Source organism: Hippoglossus stenolepis, chromosome 22, assembly GCF_022539355.2.
Source record: "Hippoglossus stenolepis isolate QCI-W04-F060 chromosome 22, HSTE1.2, whole genome shotgun sequence".
In the NCBI taxonomy this organism is placed as follows: Eukaryota; Metazoa; Chordata; class Actinopteri; order Pleuronectiformes; family Pleuronectidae; genus Hippoglossus; species Hippoglossus stenolepis.
Window position 1 is genome coordinate 17,811,936 of NC_061504.1, and position 22,500 is coordinate 17,834,435.

Genomic DNA, 22,500 nt, shown 5'->3' on the forward strand with positions numbered 1-22,500 from the left:
ATTCTTCATCGTGTGACGTTTCTGTCTCAGCTGCTCCAATTCTATTCCGTCTCTGCCCTCTAGTGGACGAACAGCCACACTGCGCCCTCACCCTTAAACGTTGCTACCATGAAAACATGCTTCGTGCAGGTGAACTTTAAATCAAGGAAATACCATTATAATAATAACAGGATACAATAACATTATATGATATAATCATATATGAATTGAATATTAACTGTATTTACACATAAAAAAACACAAAAAGCTCATATAAATACATAAATTATAACAATGATTTAAATTTATTAAAACAATCAAATTTAATAAAAACCATCATAAAATAGTGAAATTAGAAAAAATAAAGTGTTTAAGTTGGGGGCATATGTTAACCCCCCCGCCCACTGACGGTCAGACTCTGTCGTCCTGTGACGCCACAGAGAGCAGGAAGTAGCGTCGATGTCTCACTCCTCTTCAAATTCTGTGCACCAATTCCTGCTGACTAAACTACAAATACTTGCCCTTTGAACTCAGTTTATATAATTTAGTTTGGATTCAGTTTATGAGATTATCTTTTATATTATCACTTATCTTCCCTCATTCGAATTTCACCTGCCTCAATTTTTGAAGCAACATTTTATTACATGTTTTTATCTTGTTAGTCAGACTTTGTTCAATTTAATTATATTGTATTATATAGTATTTATTATTATTCAATATAAGTATTTGCATGTCCTACATTGGGTTTCTGAATATCTGAATATAAAAGTGCTTTAGCTTGAAAACTGCTAATAGCTTATTATTATTATTGTTGTATCTATATATTATAGTTTTTATTTTTTATATAGCTCTAAAATATGTAATAAAACGTGTATACAAATATTCTTCTTTAATTATTACAACACAAACACAGGGTGGACAGGATGCGGGATGTCTGCTCTTCAAATAACCGAGTGACTCATATCTTTGAACGTAGACGATCTTCGGGGGGCTAGCCGGCTAACAGCTAGCTTCCAGAGACGCCATTAGCTGGGTGAGAAGCAGCCGCTCGCAGGAGCTCGAAAAGCGGAGTAATTCCGGAGTGTGGCCCCGGTCCTGTCGCGCCTGTCGCCCGATAACGACCGACGTCCGGTTCTGTGAAGCTGTCGACGCGCTCTTCCGCGGGTTTCCCCGGGTTTCTGCGGAAGTCGGAAGCCGATGTGAGCTGCGCAGGACTTCACACGGACCGAGGCTAACGTTAGCAGCGCTAGCTCGACGCCGCTTGTTTTGATTAACGGCGACAGCAAATTAGCGCAAATTAAAACTTCCAGCCATGGCGGCCGGAGGGGCGGGCGGCAACAGCGGCAAGACCTACTCCTTCAAGGTGGTGCTGCTGGGGGAAGGCTGCGTGGGCAAGACGTCGCTGGTGCTGCGCTACTGCGAGAACAAATTCAACGACAAGCACATCACAACTCTACAGGTAAGACCCGGGCGAGCCGCTAGCTCCCCGGCTAACAGCTGCCGGGCGAGCCGCTAGCTCCCAGGCTAACAGCTGCCGGGCGAGCCGCTAGCTCCCCGGCTAGCCCCGCTCGGGCTCAGGTGTTTGTTTTATTGCAAGTCGGAGCACGGCGGGTGGTGCTAGCGGTGTTTGGGTGGAGGTGTTTGTGTCGCTGTCACTTGTGGGGGTGCTCGTTACGCAGCCCGGGTCGCGCCGTGGGAGCGGGGCTGTGGGGTGGCGCCGCAGCCGCCCGTCTGGCGTCGATAATCGTGAGCCAAGCGTCCACTGATGGAAGAATCAAACCCTCCCTCTAAGTAAAAGTATATAAATACAATCAGGTACCTGCATTTGAAGTATTAATGATTCCAATACAAAATACAATATGATGCATTTTTATATATTAAAAAGATCTTCAACCTTGTTTATTCCTATAATGTCAACTAAATATTATTCTACGTGTGAAAGCAAAGTAAAAGCATCTTAAGTTACAATAATAACTTTAATAAATGGTTGTTGAGTTATTACATCTCCACAATAACACACTCGCTCGTCTGTTTCAAAGATATTTATATGGATTTTAAATAACATTCACACGTCACTGATCGAAACCACAGTTACCTTCTATTTGAATAAATTCAAAGTAAAGTTTCAGTTTCGTTTCCCTCCTCTCAGCCGCTCTCTCTCTTTCTCTCACCCACAGATGTGATCTTTCTTCTTCTAACTCACTCACATTTTAATGCTTAAGGCAGGTGAAGACTTGTCTCCGGCCTTTGTAGGTGCGACACCTCAGAAACACCTCGACACAGTTTCTACACGTTCGGCACAAACTTTCCCTCAGAGATCCGAGGATGATCTGATTAGATTTGAGGAGCTTAAAGGTCAGTCAAGGTCGCGCTGATGTCACGAAAACATGTTTTTATCCCAAAAGTCACCGTGACATCATAATGTTTCGCAAAAACATTTACTCAACAGCGTAACTCAGGAACAGAAGGGGACATTGTGACCTTCTGTCTATAAAGAAAGCTTTACACATTATTCCATATTTTATGTGAACCAATCTTCATCCAAGTCTTCAGAAACAAACAGTGAAAGTGTTTTTGGCAGATACATAAATAATCCATGTTTTTCTAGTTAACATTTCCTGGTTTCAGCTTCTGAAAGGTGAAAAAACGACATCTATCTTTTCTTTCATCACCTTGATGCAAATTTGCAATTTCCCCTTTTTAAAATATATTTTATGAATTAAATGATTAATGCCACATTCAGATGACACGACATTCATGTTCCTCAGATCATCTTGCTGTCATGTGTCAAAGAGAAAAGCACCGAGCTGTTCAGTGTTGATGGAAAACTGTTGAAATGTGAACAGAGTTTTTATATTCATCCAAATCATTGTCGTCACGGCCGTCGAGCTGATAAGGTGTGTGTGTGTTTGTGTGGTTGTGTATCGCAGTTCAGCTTCTCCCCCATCATGCCTCTTGTTTGAGTTGTTTATCTGCGGCGCTCAGGTCACACATGATCTCTGCAGACAAAGAAAGAGAAAAATGTGGAAAACCAGGAAGAGTGACGCAGCGTTTCCGTCACAGTGACGGATCAATAATGACTTAGAGCCGGAGCAGCTCAGGCAGAGCGATGGAAAGACTCCAAGCTTCCGTCGGTTGCTGTTGCGTAAGCCGTTGCTGCGTTTGAACCTCTTGAAGTGAGTTGCGCCATGAACTCCGCTCTTGTGTACTCGCAGCTTCCTGTGTCGCAGCCAAACTTCAGGGAAAATCCGTTTCAGGTTAAAGTTTCTCCAGAGAGGAAATGCAATGTGTTGTCATTATTCGACTGAGCTTAGATTCACGTCAGTTCCCTGACTCCTCAGAGGAACCACACATGTAACTGGGGGACATGTTGACGTGCACTATAAAAACCTGCTGACTGTAAATCAGCTCAGGAATCAGATTTCTCCTCTGATACTGAGCTCGTTCTGTCAACATGGCCTCACCTCAAGTTTTCATCAGGCACTGGAAGATTTACATTCCAGTATAAAACAGATCATTTCTAATGGAACGGAAGTGTTAACGTGCCAGATAAACTTTTCTCTATTTATTTTAATCCCCAACCCAGGTCCCACCTTCTCGGTTACATTAGGTCTGAGGACGACTGTAGCTCGGTTACTAACGTGCGTGTAAACACAACAACAGTCAGACTACTTCTCTGACATCTTATACTTTATAACAAAAGTGTTTTAGCTCAGTATCATCAATAATAATTATCACGGAATAGAAAAACTCTTCACAATTGGGAAGGGTCCAATGCTTATACAGTTCACCGCGTTGTGTCACAGTCACATGGTGCCGGATGCTTCTCGGCTCTATAGCTGCAGGGCTCAGGTCACTTTACTCTCACTCACTTGTGACCTGCTCAGTTTTCCACGGAGCAGCAGCATGTTGGACGACGCTGCGACCAGATGATCAGCTGTTACGTAAAGTTATCGGTTGATTATGTTCACCCAAGGAGACAAGTTGATTTATTTACTCCAGCCTTTGATCCGTGAACAAACCTCAGACGCTCATGATTTCCATTCATGAGCGAGCGAGCGGCCGTCTCCCAGCACGAGCTCGGCATCGTTCAGCCGTCAGTGTTTGTCATGAGACTCGTCACATTGGAAACTTTCTTTTGTGTTGTCATTCCAATCACCCCAATGTGACCAGAATAGTCACATGACACCCGCAGTTGAAAGATTAAAAAATGGTTGTAATCTCTACGACTTCACACTCGTTTACGCGCTCGTCATACGTGTGCGTGACCACACACGGTGACATCACGTCTCAGCCTCACACTCAGTTTCTCTCTGAATCTGAGTCGTTGGGTTCTTTCCCCCTGAAAAGGTCCAACAAGGCAAAACTAAATTGGGGTGGAAAAAAAAAAAATGAATGAATAAATCATTTCCTCAGACGAACTTTGACCTTTACACGCAGCTCTGAACCCAGTGGTTAACTGGAAACTCAGTTTATACTGAAACTGGAAGATGAGAACTTACAAAACAAACCTGATTAACTCCAGATTATTATGATTATAATCTGACACAGTAATTATTATTTTAGTTTCACTGTATCTCGGGTTGATTTATATTTTAAACATTAGTTTTGTAAATGTCACTTGTCTCCACAGAGATTAATAATAAATCCTGCAGCATGTTAATCCTCAGGTTTCTGACCAATAACAACTCAGTGGAATAACTGTGGAGGTCAAAGGTCACGGCACCATGAAAATATTCATGTGACCATGTTTTCTGAGAGAAAAACCAGTGACGTGCAGCCACATGAGGAAAACCAGCTAAAAACTGTATCTGGTTTTTAATGATGATCTTTGACAATCCTCCAACTTCTGCTCAGTTTTTCAGTAAAAGATACAGATTTAATATTTGAATATGTTTTAGTTTGTGTTAATGTGTTTACAAAGTGTCTCACAACAACTTTTATTTCAGTATTTATCATTTTGTGGGCTCTAGAGTACCACATCGCAGCGTGGATGTAGCATGTAACCGTTCAGGAGAAAAGAAGTTTTATACCACACTCCATGTTTTGTCAAGGCCTCGTTGCTCGACCTGGATTTGGTTTTTTGAAACTGACTCGTCTCGTTCTCCTCTTCCTCCGCAGGCGTCCTTCCTCACAAAGAAGCTCAACATCACGGGAAAGAGGGTGAACCTCGCCATATGGGTAAGAGAGTCCCGCTCCGTGTTTCTGCTGTCGTGACGTTAGCGTGTCACTGGACGAATGTTGACCTTGTTTTGTGTTTGTCTGCAGGACACCGCGGGTCAGGAGAGGTTTCATGCGTTAGGTCCCATCTACTACAGAGACTCCAATGGAGCCATACTAGTGTACGACATCACAGACGAAGACTCGTTTCAGAAGGTAACGTATGAGCAGGACTGTCAATGCTTTACTTTTACGTGACTTAAAAATATGTATTTTATGCTCCTCTTACACTTTTTTTCTCCAGTAGCTCTTCTTTTACATTTAAGTTGAATTAAAGTTTGTTTGTGTTGCAGGTGAAGAACTGGGTGAAAGAGTTGAGGAAAATGTTGGGCAACGAGATTTGTTTATGTATAGTAGGTAAGTTATCACACATCTTACAGTTCATCATTATTTTAACTCTTTAACAGCTTAATTCAGTTTTAGTATTATTAAGGGTCTGCGGTCCACATGGGCTTCCGTCCGTCCCGGTTTGTCCTTCATGTCTTCGTCTTTGCGTCTCTTCTCGTCTTCGTCTGCACCGCTGCCCAACATGAAGTCGTTTCTTTGTGTCATGACAGAACATTTGTGAGTCGTTCTAACTGGATTATGTTGATGTTTGCTCATCATGAGTTTGGACCTGCTGCAGTTACACAATCAGCCGTGTGGCAATGTTGTTTTCATTAGGCAGCGAGTCATGAGGCTGTTGTTGAAAGTTTAGCCCGATGAAGTTTGAGCCTCTGAGCTGAGATCAGTTTGTTTCACATGTGTGCTCATGTACATGTTTATGTAATTTCTATGGATTTCTGTGGATTCAGATTTTTTATTATTACTCTAAAACATTTCAGTTAGAAAAGCTCTTCATCCCAACGGCTCATTCAAAGAAGTAATGTTTATAAATCAACAGTCCGTTTTGTTAGACGTGAAAACCACTCCAACCACGCTACCCAAAGTATTGATCACCACTTGTAGCTGCAGGGGGCGCTGTTGCTTTTCCTTTGCAATTTGTGTTGAAATAAGTGTTTTCTTGTCCCTGCAGGTAACAAAGTTGATTTGGACAAAGACAGACATGTTTCAGTTGAAGAGGCAGAGAGGTACGAACTTTATTTAAAACTCTTTTCTCACTGTTTTCACAAGTTACACCTGTAAAGAGCTTTTGAATGTTTCCTTTTCTCTTTTGAACAGAAAACCACATCATTTCTTATTCTTCCTGTTAATGTGCTGGTGTGTTTCTCTTCAGTTATGCCGAGTCTGTCGGAGCCAAACACTACCACACATCAGCCAAGTTGAATAAAGGCATCGAGGAGCTTTTCCTGGACCTTTGTAAAAGTAAGAGTTCACCTGCACAACAGACACTGAACACACACACAGTGAAATATGAACATCAGCATTATTAACCAGACAGACTGCAGAGTGCACAGCTCCCTCAAAGCAGGATTCTTCTGTGGGTCGTGTCCCGCACCTCCACAAAATGTCACGGGAAGCTGTTAAATACATTTTGCTTAGTCCTGCTAACAAACAAGATGGCAACGAAAACCTCCTAGTGTTTCATTCACAATAACATTTGTGTGTCTGTGTGTGTGTGTCTGTGTGTTTCAGGGATGATGGAAACGGCTCAGGCTGAGGAGAGGTTGAAGGGCAACGGAGCCAGCCAATCGGCTTCGAGTAGGCGGGGAGTACAGATAGTCGACGACGAACCACAGGCCACGCCGGCCGGAGGCTGCTGCTCCACTGGCTGACACGCACACTTTTACTTAAACACACACATACACACACATTCATCAGTGTCTCAGTTGTCTGGTCCGTCGGCTCTAAAATCCTAAACTAATCTGCTGTATTGTGCTGCTAAGGAGCATGGGAAATTACTCTTCATTTACTTAATCCAGCGTGCCCTTACAAAACAAGTCACTGAAGTCGTTATGATTGAAATCAGTGACAAGATTCTCTAAAAATCTCATTTTAGCACTTTACTATCCTCTGTTCTATGGAAATACAACAACGCAACAGTATTTTAAAAACAAAGCAGTGGCCAATGTTCCCGAAAACATAAATTACATATTTAAATAATCATTAAAACAGTTGAACATTATTTCAAAGAGGAGTCTCAGGCTTCAGCAAACACACACACACACACACACACACACACACACACACACACACACACACACACACTGTACAGACGTCCAATAAACTCCATATTCATCAGAAAATATAAACACCGGTTTGTAGTGGAACGTCTCCACCTGCTGGTCAAACATCAGACTGCAAACGGGGTCGTCGCAGGTCGTCAGGACGAGCGCGTCACCATGAGGAGCAGCGCACATGTGCAACCTGACCTCCAGGGGGAGCTGCAGCAGCAGTTGGTCAATAAAGTTTTACAAAGTGAATAAATAATAAAACTTCTCATTAACATAAAACAAACATGGGTTCTGCAGAACCTGGTTTTATTTGTATAAATTAAACTGCACTTTATTCAAATCAAATCTGCAGCTAAAATATCCAACACGAAAACGATATTTATACGGTTTATTTTGAATTTAAAAATTGATAAAGAAAAGTCAAATTGATTCATTTGAATTAATTATTATCAAAACAAAGACATTTAAATGATACAAAGCAAAGAAAAGCTGAAAATCCTCAAATCTGGGAATCAAAGAAAAGACTAAATTTATACTTTAAACATTTTTTTCATGTATTAATCGACTAATCGTCACAGTTCAAATCAAGAATAACGTTTAATCAGCTCTGCTCCGTCTTTACCCACAAGTTGAGTCGATGGTTTTAACACAAACACACACTTACTCTACTACAACAACAACACACCCACACTGTCACTGCCGGACAGAGAAACTGTGCATGTTTGAATTCTGTAAAAGGCTTTTTGTTTGTTTTTGACTTTTAAAAAACTTGGTGAATAAATAAAAAAGTGAGCAGCGGTTATTTAATAAGTTAAAGTCAGGTGGCAGTGATGGATCTGATCTGTACATGAATCCTTCTCTCTTCTCTGCTGTGTTCGTTTCCTGTTGTGTTTCCTGCAGACCTGTAGCTGCATTAATCTGCTTACTGAAGAAAACACAAATAACAGACTGGACGTTTTGTTGCCTTTGGGGGGGGAAATCAATGCACATGGAAGAAAAGCAAGCGAAGTTCTGTCCTGTTCGTTACGGAACAACGACATGTGGTTGAAAAGAAAAACAAATCTGCACACTTTTTGGAAATGTAATTTTTTTAAACTGCTAGTGTCGAAAGTGTTTTGTAAAGATAATAGAACAATTATAACGATTTACACAACGCATGGAGGTGTCGCACACATTGTCGTTCTTTCATTTTGCACTTTTACTGAGTTTGTTCACGTGTGATTCACAGACAGGAACATGAGCAGTGATTTATTTAATAACTTGACAGTGTTTTGTGCTTTATGGAGACATTAATATCTCAGGATGAAGAAGAGGAGCCGTGCACGTAGAAGACGAAGACGTCAACTTGGAAACACGAGGAGGTTCCAGATCTTTTGGTGATGAGGGCCGATGCCGGTGTGGATGAGCTGTAAACAACAACACTGATCTTTCCACACGTCATGTCCGGCCTCCTGCTGCTCCACAGGCTCCGCCCCTCAAGTTCTGATATGTATTTATCTTCTGTGCACGAGATAATTAACTTCTCACACTTCAACTTGAAGTCAAACTGAATTGTCTGAGTTCTCTCAGTGCAGCTGTGTGATCTCAACTCGTTGAGACGTGAAGTTTTAGTTTTCATGCGCTAACAAGATTTTAAAATGTCACAAACGTGATGAAACCAATTGGACACGTTCGCCTGTAGAGTCTCAACTTAAAGGTGAACTTCAATCAGCAGGTCTGGTATAAAACAAATGTCTGAACTGAAAAACAGTCCTGCTGATACGCAGCTCGTCCACCAGAGGGTGCTGGTGCAGACTCACAACATGGACATTTAAACCACAGTCTGTCTTCCAGTGGCGATGATGGAAAACATGTTTTAAATGTTTTTTATTATCTTTCATGACTTTACTTTGAATAGTTTTATTTTTAGTTTGGATCAGTGACAGATGGCACGTGTTCCTCCGCCTTCTATCATCCAGATCAAACATCTTGGATTCGAACAGCGACACGTTTCACTGAGGAGTCTGTGATCGAGGGGTGGAGCCGCTCTATTGAGGCACCGCCCCTACACCCTCCTGACCAATCAGGAGTCAGACTCGGCTGTCAATCATCACGTCTCAGCCTGTTTTTATATCATCAAATAACTAATAAAAACCAAACTGATCAGAAACACTTGAACAAACATCAGTGAGATAAGAACGACCTGAAATGGTCCATGTCCCATCTGCTCCTTTAATAAGTTTATTGTGTATTAGATATAAAGTGATTTTCTGCAGCAGTTGTTTGGACTCACACACACACACACACACGCACACACACACACACACACACACACACACACTTTCCCATCTACGTTTTATTTGGAATCTTTTCACCATCAAACAGATGAAAAAAGAACAAGGAACATTTCTTCAATTTTTCAGAAAGTTAAAACCTGTAAAGTGACTTTGGAGGTTTTCCACCTCGACTTCCCTTTCACGACACTTTACACTGATCAACAGGAAGATGTGGATCATAAAAGAGGTTTTTTATTCAGAGGACGACAGTAACACAAAGAACAGACCCAGTCACATTCAATACAAAGTGTAGAATATCAAAAATATTTTAAAAATAGAAAAACTAAGATTTATAACGATTCAGAGCTGAAAGGAAAAATTATTCTTTAAACAAACACTTTATTTCTGCAAACAGAGTTAATTGCACTTTTATCAGACATCTGCTTTTCTTGCGTTTGCTTAACTAACAGAAAACTAGAAGCAAACAGTGGTTTGAAGAACACTTTGTTTCAGTGTAAAGGTCGTTTGAGACAAAAAAGGATTTTAGAGAAGAATCTTGTTTTTCTACACGATCACAAGAAAAAATGACTTTTCACTTGAAACAAAAAAATTACAAATATTTTGAGGGAAAAAAAAAAAGGTCAGAATTGAATTAATTAATAACATCTCAATTTAAATCTGCAGAACTGAGACGTTAATGTCAGGATTTTATTTCTGTCTTTATAAAAACTGATCTTGACTTTCTCACTTTTTTGGGGGAATTTTAAAGCCAGAATTCTTATAAAAAGTCAGATTTGAGTCTCAATGAAACTTGTAAACACGACATTTTCTCCTTTGTCTCCTGACAGAAGTCAACTTTCTAACCAGAAAAGTCTTGTGATCATTAGAAAAACTGGAAAAACTTCAACAAACATCATAAAAAAAAAAAGAGATTCTGACAGAAAACAGAAGAATCATCCAATTGCAAATATTTTTCATTCAGCCTCTTTAACAATCACGTGAATGCGTTTCAATGGAGGCATGTGGCTCCTCAGACTTTCAGACCTTTACCACAAGCTGACAGCAGAGGGCAGCGCTGCTCCTCTAGTAGTTCGGAGAGTTGTGCAGCTCCTGGTATTTTGGTGGCGCAGTGGTGAAGATGCTGGGAACCATCAGGACGGTGGTTCGGTTGGGGTAACGCAACTGGTGGATCATGATGGACGACAGGATCATACCGAGCAGCTGGAGGAAAAACAGTGAGTACAGTTAAATATCAAAGTTTTAACACGGGTTAAGTTACGTTAAACATCACGAGCTGAGCCGAGATTCTCACCGCCAACGTAGCCAGACTGAAGACAATGCCGATCACGACGTCAACGACGACAAGGACGTACTGCATGACGATGGGAAAGCAGGTCTGAAGAAGAGAGGAGGAAGAAAACGTCACATTTACGCTTTATCGTTTCAGTTCTTTTTATCTTAAAGGAGACGTGTTCTGTTTATATTCAGGTTTCTTATTTTAATCATAGTTATAAATGTTTTCATGCTTTAATGTTCAGAAGACACGTCACAACATTGACATGTTCACCGACCTTGGTGTAGATGCGCTTCCCCTGGAAGAGGCTCTGCAGGTTGTAGCTGACGCTCTGACACATGCCCTCCTCCTCTGCCTCGCTGCTGCACAGACATGAATCAGGGATGTTGTCCTCCCAGTCCTGGTAGCTGAAGAAGCCGCAGCACTGCAGCTGAACACCGCAGAAGAAGAACACGACGGTTAGAGATCAGAGATCAGAATCTACAATAACAGGAAGAGAGCTGAACCATAAACTTGAATACAAACAGCCTGAGCCTGAAACTAAAGATTCTTCTTCCCTTTGACAGTTGGTGGAAAGTTTGTATCTGAACAAACCACAGATCTGTTATTGGACCTAGTTTGTTTTTCTCTTCACTGTTCATGTAAAACCACAAAAGACGATGAGATGAAACAAGAGACTCTTTATGCGTCTGAGTCGATCCGTGAGGAAACTATACAAACTAAATAGAGGAACTGGTTTAGTGGGAACATTTTTTGTTTCGTTTTTTCAGAAAGTAAACGTGTGGGTGAGTCGCCTTCCTCTACAAAAACAGGAAGTTGATATCGATCTGCAGGCAGCGCGGAGCCGAGAGGTAAAATAATCTGTTTGCCACACACCCATCACTCAGGGAGCCAATCGGAAGGCTCGGGCCACACCCTGCTGCCCTGTGAGGAATTCTGGGCGTGAAAACCGGTCCAACGCCATCAGAGAGTCGGTAACTGTCTCCTGAGGTAGAGACCAAAGACAGTCCAGATTTGATCTCTGTCCTGAACGTGAAAGGTTTTGGGGCGTGAGGGATCATCCTCAGCGGAACATTCTTAAAATGTTTTGTTATTTCTTGTCAAAATTTAAATCGTCGACGATAGTTAAAAAAAATGGATCAGAGCGGTTAGAGTTGTGTGTGTGTGTGTGTGTGTGTGTCTCACCTGCGTCTGCATGGTCTCAGCCATGTTCTTCACCACGTCTGAGGATGTGTCGAGCGGCAGCAGGGAACGGAACTTCTCCGACATGAAACCTGTCAACTACAAACACAAATCACACGCTTTTATTCTGAAAAGCAGAAACAGAATAAAAGTTGAGCTGATTCATAGAAACAGACTCAGAATCAGTCACATAGAACCAACAGTGGAACCAACACTAAACAGACAATAGAACCATTAGACTGTGTGTGTGTGTGTGTGGGGGGGGGGTTACCTGAGGTCGGGCGAAAGCAGCGACGACTCCAATTCTCAGCATCACCAGACTTCCAACCACCATACACACCAGGAACTACACACACCACATTTTATTAAAGTGCATATAAATAACATGAGAAAACCTAAACAGACACTTTTATTATTTGCTCTCAACAGTTCCCTGAACATTGATCTTTGCTTCTGACGATACAAGTTCATTATTAACCTGGATTACAAAATCCAGACGTAATCGAGCCGGTTGATCACGAAAGTTTAGAACAGAACTTGCTGCACTTCCACTAACTACTGACTTAAGTAAGTCTGGTTTCCCCCTCAGACGTCAGTAATCACACAACTCTTCATCTTCATCATCATCATCATCATCATCATCATCATCATCATCACATCCTGTTTCAGAAAAAGGGAGTTTTCCCTGTGTGCAACGTTTTCCTGTCATTTAGAAATAGTGTTTTGACTCATTTCACATGTGCTCTTCATGTTGAAGATGTTTGCTGCTCTTCACACTCACGAGGATCAGGCACACTTTGTTCTCCCTGTGGGCGCCGTACGCTCCCAGGACGGCGATGATCAGGGTGACGGATCCCAGCACGTACAGGACGATGAGGCCGGTGGTGCGGCCCTCCACCTGGAGGCAGGAGAACAACACGTTCATATTTAGGTTCTTTTAGACCCTGAGCGGTTTGTTTAGAAAGAGCTTGTCCTTACGTCTTCTCTGATGTAGACCTGAGAGATCAGAGGGATCAAGATGACGATGGCCCCGAAGATCTGAAACCAAACACAGCTCGGTTAGATTCACTCTGAACAGGTCAAAGCACAAAGTGTCACTTTATCTCAGCAAAGACGACTGCTTGGCTCATGCCCGAGGTTATTACAAGTATTTATCATAGAGTGTAAATAAAGATGACCACACCTCCTCCTCCGCGTTAGCAGATGGGACACGGATCAAACTAAAAAGTGTCAAGTCAAACGAGACGTTAAATAAATGTTTGTCAAAGACGTTTCTGTCGTTCTTATTTCACTGATGTTTGTTCAAGTGTTTCTGATCCGTTTGGAGTGAATCAGTTATTTGATGAAGTGTTTGCGTGGAGCCTCAGTAACATGGCTCCACTCGGACGTCACCGGCACAAGATGGCGACGCCGGCTCTTTTAATCTGAGCTTCATCTTTGCACAGTGGGAGGAAGTGGAGACGTGTGGTTCATCTTTATTTACAGTCTGAACGCCATCATGCAGCGTCTGTTCCATTACTGTCCTACAGCAGATACACAACTTATTTAAACTATAGATTATTGACTTAGGTCACATTATTTTCCCACAGTGGCGTATGTAGGTTTGTTAAACAGCTGTAATATACGTTGCCAGATATAAACATATATATTTACATAGATATTTATATTTACAACTTGTATTGTTATTAAATTGTTTTGTAGCCGTCAGTTATGAATGTGTCTGTAACGTGCATCTTGTTGTGGAGGGAGAAAATCTGAAAAGCCTGTTGACTTGAGTTTCAGAGAATAAGCAGCTCCAATAAAACAGACTGAGCCGAATCCATCAGAACCAGCTCTACTGTAAGTGATCACCAGGGGCTTTTATTGTGAAGGAAATGTCTGAACCAAAACTCTGTATAAAACAAAATGGCTGCTCAATTAAACTGAGGTTGTCCCTTGAGACCGAGTGGAAAACAACAGCAGTAACACACACCGACACACACCGACACACACCGACACACACACTTCACCTGGAACTATCACAACTTCACACACGGTTCAGACTCGTCCATGAGAATCAGCAGCTGTTTCTTCAGAGTAACTTTATTTTTTGGAGTTTGGACTCTTGGAGAAACATCTGATGACATCACCATGGACTTTTAACTGGTCCCATTACACCCCCAGTTTCACTTCCACCATCTAACAGCTGATGACGCACATGTTAAAGACTCACAAACACAACATGACGCAACTTTTCAATCCAAACGACACAAATTCCCCTGATGAATTAACACTTAAATACGTTTCTACCTCTCTCCGGTTCACAGCTGCTGATTGAAATACTTTAAGTGTTTAGTATAAAAGACCTACGTCACATTTCGGACACTTTTCATTCGATCTCAAACTCACCGCGAAGAAGATGTTGAAGATGGTGAAGGTCCATTTGAGGCACGTGTTGATCTGAGCCATGTTTACGAAGGAAAATCCACAAAGTTCGTCCGCACGTTTCGACCCGTGACACCGGAGAAGCTCCACAGCAGCAGTGACGGGGAGGCGGCTGGGTTTAGGTGATGGAGCCGCCCGGAGGGGGGCGGTGTTCCGATAAATGACCGAGACAGCGGAGCAGCTGCAGGGAGGGAGGGAGGGAGGGAGGGAGGGAGGGGGGGTCTTTTCCAGTAAACCACGCCCCCTTCAAGGACACCAACACTTTCAAACAAACCACGCCCCTCCAACACATCAATAACGTATCCTGCCAAACCACGCCCCCTTTCAAACCTTCGCTCAGGTATTCGCCAAACCACGCCCCCTTCAAACCACTCAATTGTTTTGCCAAACCACGCCCACTCTGCCCGCCTCCCTGACCATATTTGGAGGGGGCCCTTCCTGCTCTTGCTCGGGAAGCAGAATGGAAACAACCCAGTTGTTGGATCTGGGATCAGATCCAACAACTGGGATCTGTGATGTGTCCGGACATGAACCTGTTCAGGGAAACAGCTTCTGTTGCTGGGACGGAGAAACGAAAGTGAGGAGCCACCGGAGCTTCTTTATTCTTTAGAAGACTCACATCCGTTTACCAACAAGTGAATCTTTAATACTCTTATTACACAATAAACTAGAGGCCATTTTAATCTCATTGTTGTAGTCCTGTTGTGTAGTCTCTGGTTTTCTGTCTTTTTGGTCTTTTGTGTGTCTCTGTGGTTGAGTTGTGTGTTTTTGTTGTTTTCTAGTTGTTTTGTATCTCTCTTATGTGTCTATGGTCATTTTCTGCTTGTTGTTTTTTGTATATCCAGAGACTCCAGAGGATTTTGAGTGAGAAAGCAGTGCATGCTGGGAAGTCTGCCAATTTCTTCAGAAACTTGATCTATTAAGTTATTATTCAAGTGAGGAGAAGTCGTGTTTATGAATTCTGAATTCTGAAAACAGAAACAAGAAAAACATGATAAGCATTTAGTTTATTAAACCTGACGCACTTTCATAGATTAAAATACACAAATAGTTCAAACTGAACTAATTTCAGTCTTTATACTTGACGTAGAGAAATGAAACATTAACACACTTGTTCAGAACGAGCAGCAGCTCAGTGGATGTGTTTCAGTTCAGGCAGAGATCTGCAGAATTAAACAAATATCATATTCAAAACAGCCTGTTGCACGTCAGACGATGTTTTGCATTGTGGTGTATAAACCTTGACTTGTTATTGAAGTTCAGTCTATAAACCAATCTGAGAGGAAGTGAAAGTTTCATCAGATCTGGGTGTGACTGGAATAAAAACCTCAACTCGACCACAGTCAAACTCTTCTCAGTGTTAAACTTCCACTCATTCCATCATGTTTGTTCAATATTTATCTTTATTCTTTTCATTTAAACATGATTTTATTTATGAGACGTTTGTGTTTGTTCATAACGAACCTTCCTCCGTATTCAGCCATTAAACAAAGTTCTGTCTTTATTTTATCAAGAGAAGCCAAAATGTGAAATGTTATTTAAAAGCCAGCGAGAGGAAGTGAATGAAAAACAGCTCAGTTTCTTTCTTTCCGGAGTTTGGTTCTCAAGACAAACCAAGAAACACAGAAGCAGAACTTCTTCAACACCAGCTCGTCTCCTTTAAACTCAACTGGAGCACATTCCTTTGATGTGAGTCAGTGACGCTCAGTGTCGTTTTTCATCTCGTCTGTTTCCAACACGACTCCTCCTCCTCTTTCTTCTCCTCCTCCTCTTTCTTCTCTTCCTCCTCTTTCTTCTCTTCCTCCTCTTTCTTCTCCTCCATCATGACACTGACGTTCTTTGTCTTCTTCTTCTTTCTTCACCCGGGTCACTGCAGGTGATCGTGGAGTTTTTACACAGTGAAATAACTTTATTATATATTATACACACACACACATAGTGACAACACAACACACAGAAACACAAACTGTGTGAAAGAGATTTATATATAACATGGTTCTAAAGATTTAATTAAAATCAGATGAGAAAAACACAATGTGACCACACCCATTGTCTCTGACTGACACACACACGGAGGAGGCACTGACACACAACAACAAAACAACTACAGACACAACAACTACAGACACACAACATCACACAAAGATAAAACCCGATAAAGTAACACAATGAGCTCTGTTGTTAAACGTGCTGCACAGACACGGGGAGCTGCTGCCCCCTGCAGGCTGCAGAGTTTATTACACCCACAGATTGATGTGTTCAATCTTCTCAGGTTAATCTTAATTTAACTTAAAGTCTAAATTCAAACTGTGTGATTAAGATGAACAAAACTAAATAAAAGCAACGGCATCTGAACTAAGAACATTTCCTTTATATATACAAATATTTTTTACAATAAACTTCAGGCTGAATTGTGAATCTTAAATATTCATTAACATTTCTTTCTCTATAGTGTCTGAAGTTAATATATTTGTAAAGTGTAATATGAATCTAGCCCTGTAGGTGGCGCTGCATACACATTTTTCGGGGAGTATAATTAAGTATTATTGTAATGAGCAGTTATTTGTGGCTTGATGATACAATATTTTAACTATAGAATAATAGACCTTTTAAAAAAAGATATTATAATATAATAAAATTTAATTAATAAAACATAAAACTGTTCAAATCTTAACAAGAGGATTATTGACATTAAACTAAAAGGAAAATATAAAAGTGTTTCTGTTAAATGAATGTGATGATAAATAACGATGTTCCGGACTAGTGCTCCTCTTCCTCCTCTTCCTCCTCCACCACGCCTTGTCTCCTCCCCTTCCTCTCTTCCTCTTCATCACCTGATCCACGCTCACATGGAAACATCCTCCTCTTCTCCCCGGAGCTGCAGCTGCTGCACAGCGGCTCTTCCTCCGTCTCTCAGGCCGCTGTAGGACACCGCTGGGCGGGGAGGGCAGCAGCGGGGGGCCGCTGGTGGAGAGAGGGTCTGGATCTGATGCAAGGAGACAAACACACAAACACACGCACACGGACACACACCGGCTGCTTCCTCTTCATGTGTAATCACGGCAGCGACAGAAGCTGCAGACGCTTCTGCTGATTGTTCCAGTCTGAGGAAGAAGGTTCGTCACCATGTTGGTGGTTCTGGTTCTGATGTGGACTCAGCTGCTGCTCGCAGGTAAAACTCGGTTCATCTGGTTCACAGCCTGAGGATGAACAAGCGGCTCTCCCTGGAGCTTCTGTATCAAACTGTACGTGTGTGCTGCTCAGATCAAATATCCTCCATCACTTATTTCCATGAATGATTGAATGCAGCCTTCAAACCTGCAGGATATTGGACTTTAAAATAAGATGGAACAGCCTCAGTGTTTGATTCTGCAGATACTTCACAGTCAAATCCTCATGACTGAGGCTCAGGTCATGAAACTCATGTTGATTTGTCTCTAAAGGAAAAACGAAGGTGACATCCACACAAAGAACCTGAGTCTCGGCTGTGATGTAGAATCTGTTCTGTGAGGAAATGTGGGAGATTTGGTTTATATCAGATGTTCCTCGTAAAATAACATCAATGCACAAATCATTAGTCTGCATTTAGTTTCCAGAGTTTAAAGCAAATGTAACAGATTCAGTGTTGATGGAACCAGAGAATGTTTGAGATACAGAAAAATAATATTTCATCATATTTCCAAATTTGAAACGACAGTAGAGAATGATCCTGAATCACAACTCTTTGATTTGTATTATCTTTTGGATTGATTGTAAAATGTTGTGATAAAACTAAACACTCAACTCACTCAACTAATTAAAGCATAAAGGATTTTATAAGAAGTGTAGGTGATGAAATTGTCATTTGTTATAATATTTATACATTTCATTATAGAGCTGCAATTTACGATACATTTTATTTCTGATTCATCTGTTGATTTTAATTAATCGTTCAGTCTGTAAAACATCGTAATGGTGAAAGTATTCGTCCTCGGTTTTCTGAGTTCAAAGTTCACGTCCAACCAAAGATCTGAAACTCCACATATTCAGTTCACTGAAATAAAAACAGAAGGTAAAATAACGTCGATTTGTTTTTAAATCACGTTTTCAAGTTGTGTCCGAGTGGAGACGATGACAATTCACAAACGTTTAAACTCGGAAAAAAAACGTACTTTTAGTCAAAGTAGAACTAGTCCAGCGAATAGAAGCCGATGTTCAGACGTCACATGACTGAAGGTCACGTTTCCTCTGCAGCTGAGAGGAAACAGATAAACATCGTCGTGTGTGAACCAATCAGGAGACGGTGAATAGATTCAATTCAGACACATTCTCCTCCCGTGTTTACAAATGGACTGAAAATAAAGTAAGTTCTATAACTGGAATAAAATCACATTACATGATAGGCACGAGCTGGAGTATCTGTAGCGCCCCCCTCAGGAAAACTAGTGTCATGTCTTTAAACACAGGATATACATTATTTTAATATTTAAAGATCATATGTCTCACTAGCTAATTTTCCGGTGAGAGTTGAGTGATTTGTCTCCACAGAGTTAACTGTCAGCCCGCTGTAACTTGACCTGTGATTGGCTGATGGCTCCGGTCCAATCACAGCTCGGCTCAGCGCGGCGTTGCACATAGCAACCAGGATGCTGTCGCTAGGGAGAAGAGATGCCGGGTAGAAGCTGTGTCAGCTCTGCAGCGTCTCTCAGGATCGCTCTGTTTCTATAGACCTGCTGTTTCCTCAGGGTTTTAAACAGGGAGCAGCAAACTGACCTGGGACCCAGTGACGCTGAGGGTTTGTCTCTTTAACCTCAGGATCCTCTCTGTCCAGCAGAGTGTGGATCAGCTTCTGCTCCACTTCACCTCCGTCTCAGTGTGAACTCGTGTGAATGTGAGGCGGCAAAAAAACGCTTCACTCAGTGGAATTTCTTCTATTTCTGCTCCGAGGATAAATAATGAGTGAGAATGAATTATGCAGCGTTCACGGTCGTGACGGTCGGCTGAGTCGGGCGTGGAGGGAACTTCCTCTCAGCCTGATGAAAGAGACGCAGACAGATGGAATCTCCTCGTCTCTTCTCTCCGCTGCCGGTTTCTAAAACATCAGAAGATTCTCCAGACGTTAAAACCAAGAGAGAAATGAAGTCGTCCTCAATAAGAGAAAAAACACTCATGTTTCCGTCAATGTTCAAACTCAGAGAAATCAAGACACAATTTTATTCATTTGTTTCATTTTGTCCGTCTCTGCTGTAACTTCAGATACGATGAAGGTTAGCGAGCTGGTGGTTTTCTTTCCACTGGTTGTATTGGTCACCAGTAATGAATCAGGATCATTGATCAGTCGTTTGCTGCTTAACGTGAATAAAACACAAATACACGACAACAACTCCCATGATCCCGCGCTGCGTCACGCTATCGTCAAGCTAGGTCTTTGTTATTGTTTTAGCTGAGCCCCCTAGTGGCTCAAGTTCCACATTGTAACAAACACAAAACAACACAGAGACATTTTCTTCATCTTTTTCATGTTTGACTCTTCTTCTTCTCAGAATCGTCCTCTGGTGACCACGAGCTCCGACTCCTCCCCTCTCGCCGCTCCCTTCACCTCCCCCCGCGTCTCCTCCCTCAGCACCACTTGAGTGATCAGCATCACGATGTGGACGAGTCCCGCTACCTCCATCTTCATCATCATCCCCTTCATCATCGTTTTCACCACCATTTGGCCAAAGTGATGCCGCCCGCCCTCCTGGAGTCTCGCTTCCGCCAGCAGCCCGGCGGTCAGCGAGCCGTCAACCTGCTGGCACGGCCACATCACGAGGTGCAGCCGGAGCACGCCGCCATCTCTGCACGGCATCTGGTTACCGTGGTGAGTAATCTGCGCCCTGATTGGTTGAGAAAGAAGAGAAGCATGAGGAGGTTTGTGAAATGTCTTTTGTGATTGAGACCAATCAACAGGATCCTAGTGGACAGTCCCTCTTGGTTTTATACGTAGCGTGCGCTGATGTCATCGTGGTGGACGGACTGTAAATATTGTGGATATTTTCAAGATCGACGACGATAGAAAATTGCTGCTGTTGTGTAAGGTCGTTGTCATGGAGATCGAATTGAGGCTGAAGTCGATTAGTTTGAGGTTGTGTTTTTTGATTTCATGTTTAACATCAGCTGCTGCAGAAGATATTGTCATATTTGCTTCATCGTCAGAGAATCAGTTTCCAGCTGCAGATTAGAAATGTCTGGAGGAGTCGTTTCCCTCCGAGCGTCGACAGTACGACTGTTTGAGAAACTCTGGTCATCTCCTCCCTGTCGGAGGTCAGAGGTCGGAGGTCGGAGCAAACAGACAGTAAGTGAATGACGGATGATGAGGAGACGTAGACTCCAGCATCCACAGCGCTGGAGGAGAGATGCTGCGCTCCCTGTCTCCATGGAAACAGGGATCGTGTGTGTGTGTGTGTGTGTGTGTGTGTGTGTGTGTGTGTGTGTGTGTGTGTGTGTGTGTGTGTGTGTGTGTGTGTGTGTGTGTGTGTGTGTGTGTGTGTGTGTGTGTGTGTGTGTGTGTGTGTGTGTGACCCACTTACCTTCACAACAGGCAGTTACATAACTGTTAAACAGCAGCGACCTTCAGACTGACATTGAGGCAGAAACAGAAAGACAGGTATGTCCTGGTTGTTAATGAGGGAGACGGAGAGGAGTGAGGTCGAGATAAACCAGACAGGAGGAGAGAGAGAAGATGGAAAAGACCAGAAGCTTCTCAACATTTCATTCTGCTTTATGTCGCAGATCACACAGAAACAGTTTGATCAGCAACTGGTTTCACAATCGATTACTTGTCGGTTATTTGAAGACGTCACTTTGGTTGTAGGTGTAGAAAGTTATTTGAAGATTTGTCAGTGTCAGACGACCACACGTCTCCTGTTCAGTGACTCGTTGTTCATACAAAACACAAAGACAGACCAACGTGTCAAACTGGAACCAGTCTGATTCACAGACTGGTTTATTTTTAGTAGAAATGCAGCAGATTATTAATTTAAGCGTCTGAACTGTGAAGCTTTGCTGCCAACACTCCCACAGTCCTCTGCCAAGACAATCCTCGCTGCCGCCGCCACAGATGCATCGTGGGAGTGGAGGCAATCTGGAGAAACCCTCCGGTGGAGAGCAGGAGACAGACGAGGGATTCTGGGACTTTACAGACGAGCGACTGTCTCATCACTTCAGTTATTTCAGAATATGTTGATAGAAAAATAACGTTTTCTATGAGGGGCAATGAGGGGTTCAGTAGGGGAAGACTGGGACCAGCTTCTCTGCTTTTATCAATGGGAAACCGCCGCCAGGCTCCGCTCAGCCTGACGTAACCCTCTTTGTTGATTGACTTTGTGTGTGGTCACATGACTCGTCCCTTCAGGCCGTTCATGTGAAAACGCTTGAGATGCAGGAGGAGGATAAGAGACGGAGCTTTAGTGACAGTCGAGCCTCAGAGCTCCAAACACTGAGACCTGAAGCAAAAGGCTTATTTTAAAATTAGTGAACAGAAAGATGCAGGTTGGTTAATTAGAAATTCTAAATCGTGTCATCGTCATATGTACATGAATAGATTAAACACTAAAATAATATCAAACACAGAAATAAGGATTCAAATAACCAGGTAGGTCATAAACACTCGTCTGCAGTTTGAGAGATAACATCGTGTTTCCAGGTTTAATCTCCACTCGACTACTTCACTTAATAATCAACCGTCTTTCTTTAATATGATTTATTATCTATAACATCAGCAGCAGCGTGTTCAGAGAGAAACGTTTAGATGGAGGTGGAAAACGAAGAGAGGTTGTGTGAAGTCCCAGATGGTAACAAGTCACCTCCCATCGTGTGTGTGTGTGTGTGTGTGTGTGTGTGTGTGTGTGTGTGTGTGTCCTTTGCTTCCCCGTCAGGTTCTCACAACACGTGCGAGCTGGTCGTCACACACACTTTACTATAGTTGTGTGTGTGTTGTTGGAGACTCTGCATGTTGAAGGGGATTTAATTCAGATCCGTCACAAGTGTGTGTGTGTCATTTCTGCTCAGTTTG

The 22,500-nt window shown here is 42.3% G+C and overlaps 4 protein-coding genes and 1 long non-coding RNA gene across 5 annotated transcripts in view; 4 read left to right on the forward strand and 1 right to left on the reverse strand.

Moving 5' to 3' along the window:
* LOC118101600 (thymidine phosphorylase) overlaps window positions 1–6 on the forward strand; it is a 6,238-nt gene extending 6,232 nt beyond the window's left edge. The window contains exon 11 of the mRNA XM_035147517.1: window positions 1–6. This exon is cut by the window's left edge and continues 627 nt beyond it. The gene's annotated coding sequence lies outside the window, so the exon portion shown is untranslated.
* Window positions 1–8,470, forward strand: part of LOC118101619 — a 34,077-nt gene extending 25,607 nt beyond the window's left edge. The window contains exon 2 of the long non-coding RNA XR_004694571.2: window positions 7,291–8,470. This is a non-coding gene — a long non-coding RNA (uncharacterized LOC118101619). The remainder of the gene's footprint in view (window positions 1–7,290) is intronic.
* On the forward strand, window positions 975–8,470 carry rab21 (RAB21, member RAS oncogene family). The gene is made up of 7 exons (XM_035147523.2): window positions 975–1,438; window positions 5,101–5,160; window positions 5,248–5,355; window positions 5,493–5,556; window positions 6,215–6,269; window positions 6,416–6,504; window positions 6,775–8,470. The coding sequence occupies exons 1-7, from the start codon at window positions 1,292–1,294 to the stop codon at window positions 6,912–6,914; spliced, it is 663 nt and encodes a 220-aa protein (XP_035003414.1). The 5' UTR covers window positions 975–1,291; the 3' UTR covers window positions 6,915–8,470.
* A 1,328-nt stretch (window positions 8,471–9,798) lies between these two features.
* On the reverse strand, window positions 9,799–14,623 carry LOC118101604 (tetraspanin-8). The gene is made up of 8 exons (XM_035147521.2): window positions 14,433–14,623; window positions 13,023–13,082; window positions 12,826–12,942; window positions 12,316–12,390; window positions 12,048–12,143; window positions 11,140–11,292; window positions 10,881–10,964; window positions 9,799–10,789 (listed from the first exon to the last, which is right to left on the reverse strand). The coding sequence occupies exons 1-8, from the start codon at window positions 14,490–14,492 to the stop codon at window positions 10,652–10,654; spliced, it is 783 nt and encodes a 260-aa protein (XP_035003412.1). The 5' UTR covers window positions 14,493–14,623; the 3' UTR covers window positions 9,799–10,651.
* A 2,682-nt stretch (window positions 14,624–17,305) lies between these two features.
* Window positions 17,306–22,500, forward strand: part of ptprr (protein tyrosine phosphatase receptor type R) — a 20,623-nt gene continuing 15,428 nt past the window's right edge. Inside the window, exons 1-2 of the mRNA XM_035147509.2 lie at window positions 17,306–17,640; window positions 19,991–20,307. Of these exons, the coding sequence (XP_035003400.2) occupies window positions 17,595–17,640; window positions 19,991–20,307 (363 nt within the window). The 5' untranslated portion in view covers window positions 17,306–17,594. The remainder of the gene's footprint in view (window positions 17,641–19,990; window positions 20,308–22,500) is intronic.

Bases quoted from the DNA above. Each gene is read 5' to 3' on its own strand.
- rab21 (XM_035147523.2), top strand. From the start codon at position 1,292: ATGGCGGCCGGAGGGGCGGGCGGCAACAGCGGCAAGACCTACTCCTTC. The intron at 5,356-5,492 runs GTAACGTATGAG...TTTGTGTTGCAG, and splicing joins ACGAAGACTCGTTTCAGAAG to GTGAAGAACTGGGTGAAAGA. The intron at 5,557-6,214 runs GTAAGTTATCAC...TTGTCCCTGCAG, and splicing joins GATTTGTTTATGTATAGTAG to GTAACAAAGTTGATTTGGAC.
- LOC118101604 (XM_035147521.2), bottom strand. From the start codon at position 14,492: ATGGCTCAGATCAACACGTGCCTCAAATGGACCTTCACCATCTTCAAC. The intron at 12,943-13,022 runs GTAAGGACAAGC...TCCTGCCTCCAG, and splicing joins AGGTCTACATCAGAGAAGAC to GTGGAGGGCCGCACCACCGG. The intron at 12,391-12,825 runs GTGAGTGTGAAG...TGGTGTGTGTAG, and splicing joins ACAAAGTGTGCCTGATCCTC to TTCCTGGTGTGTATGGTGGT.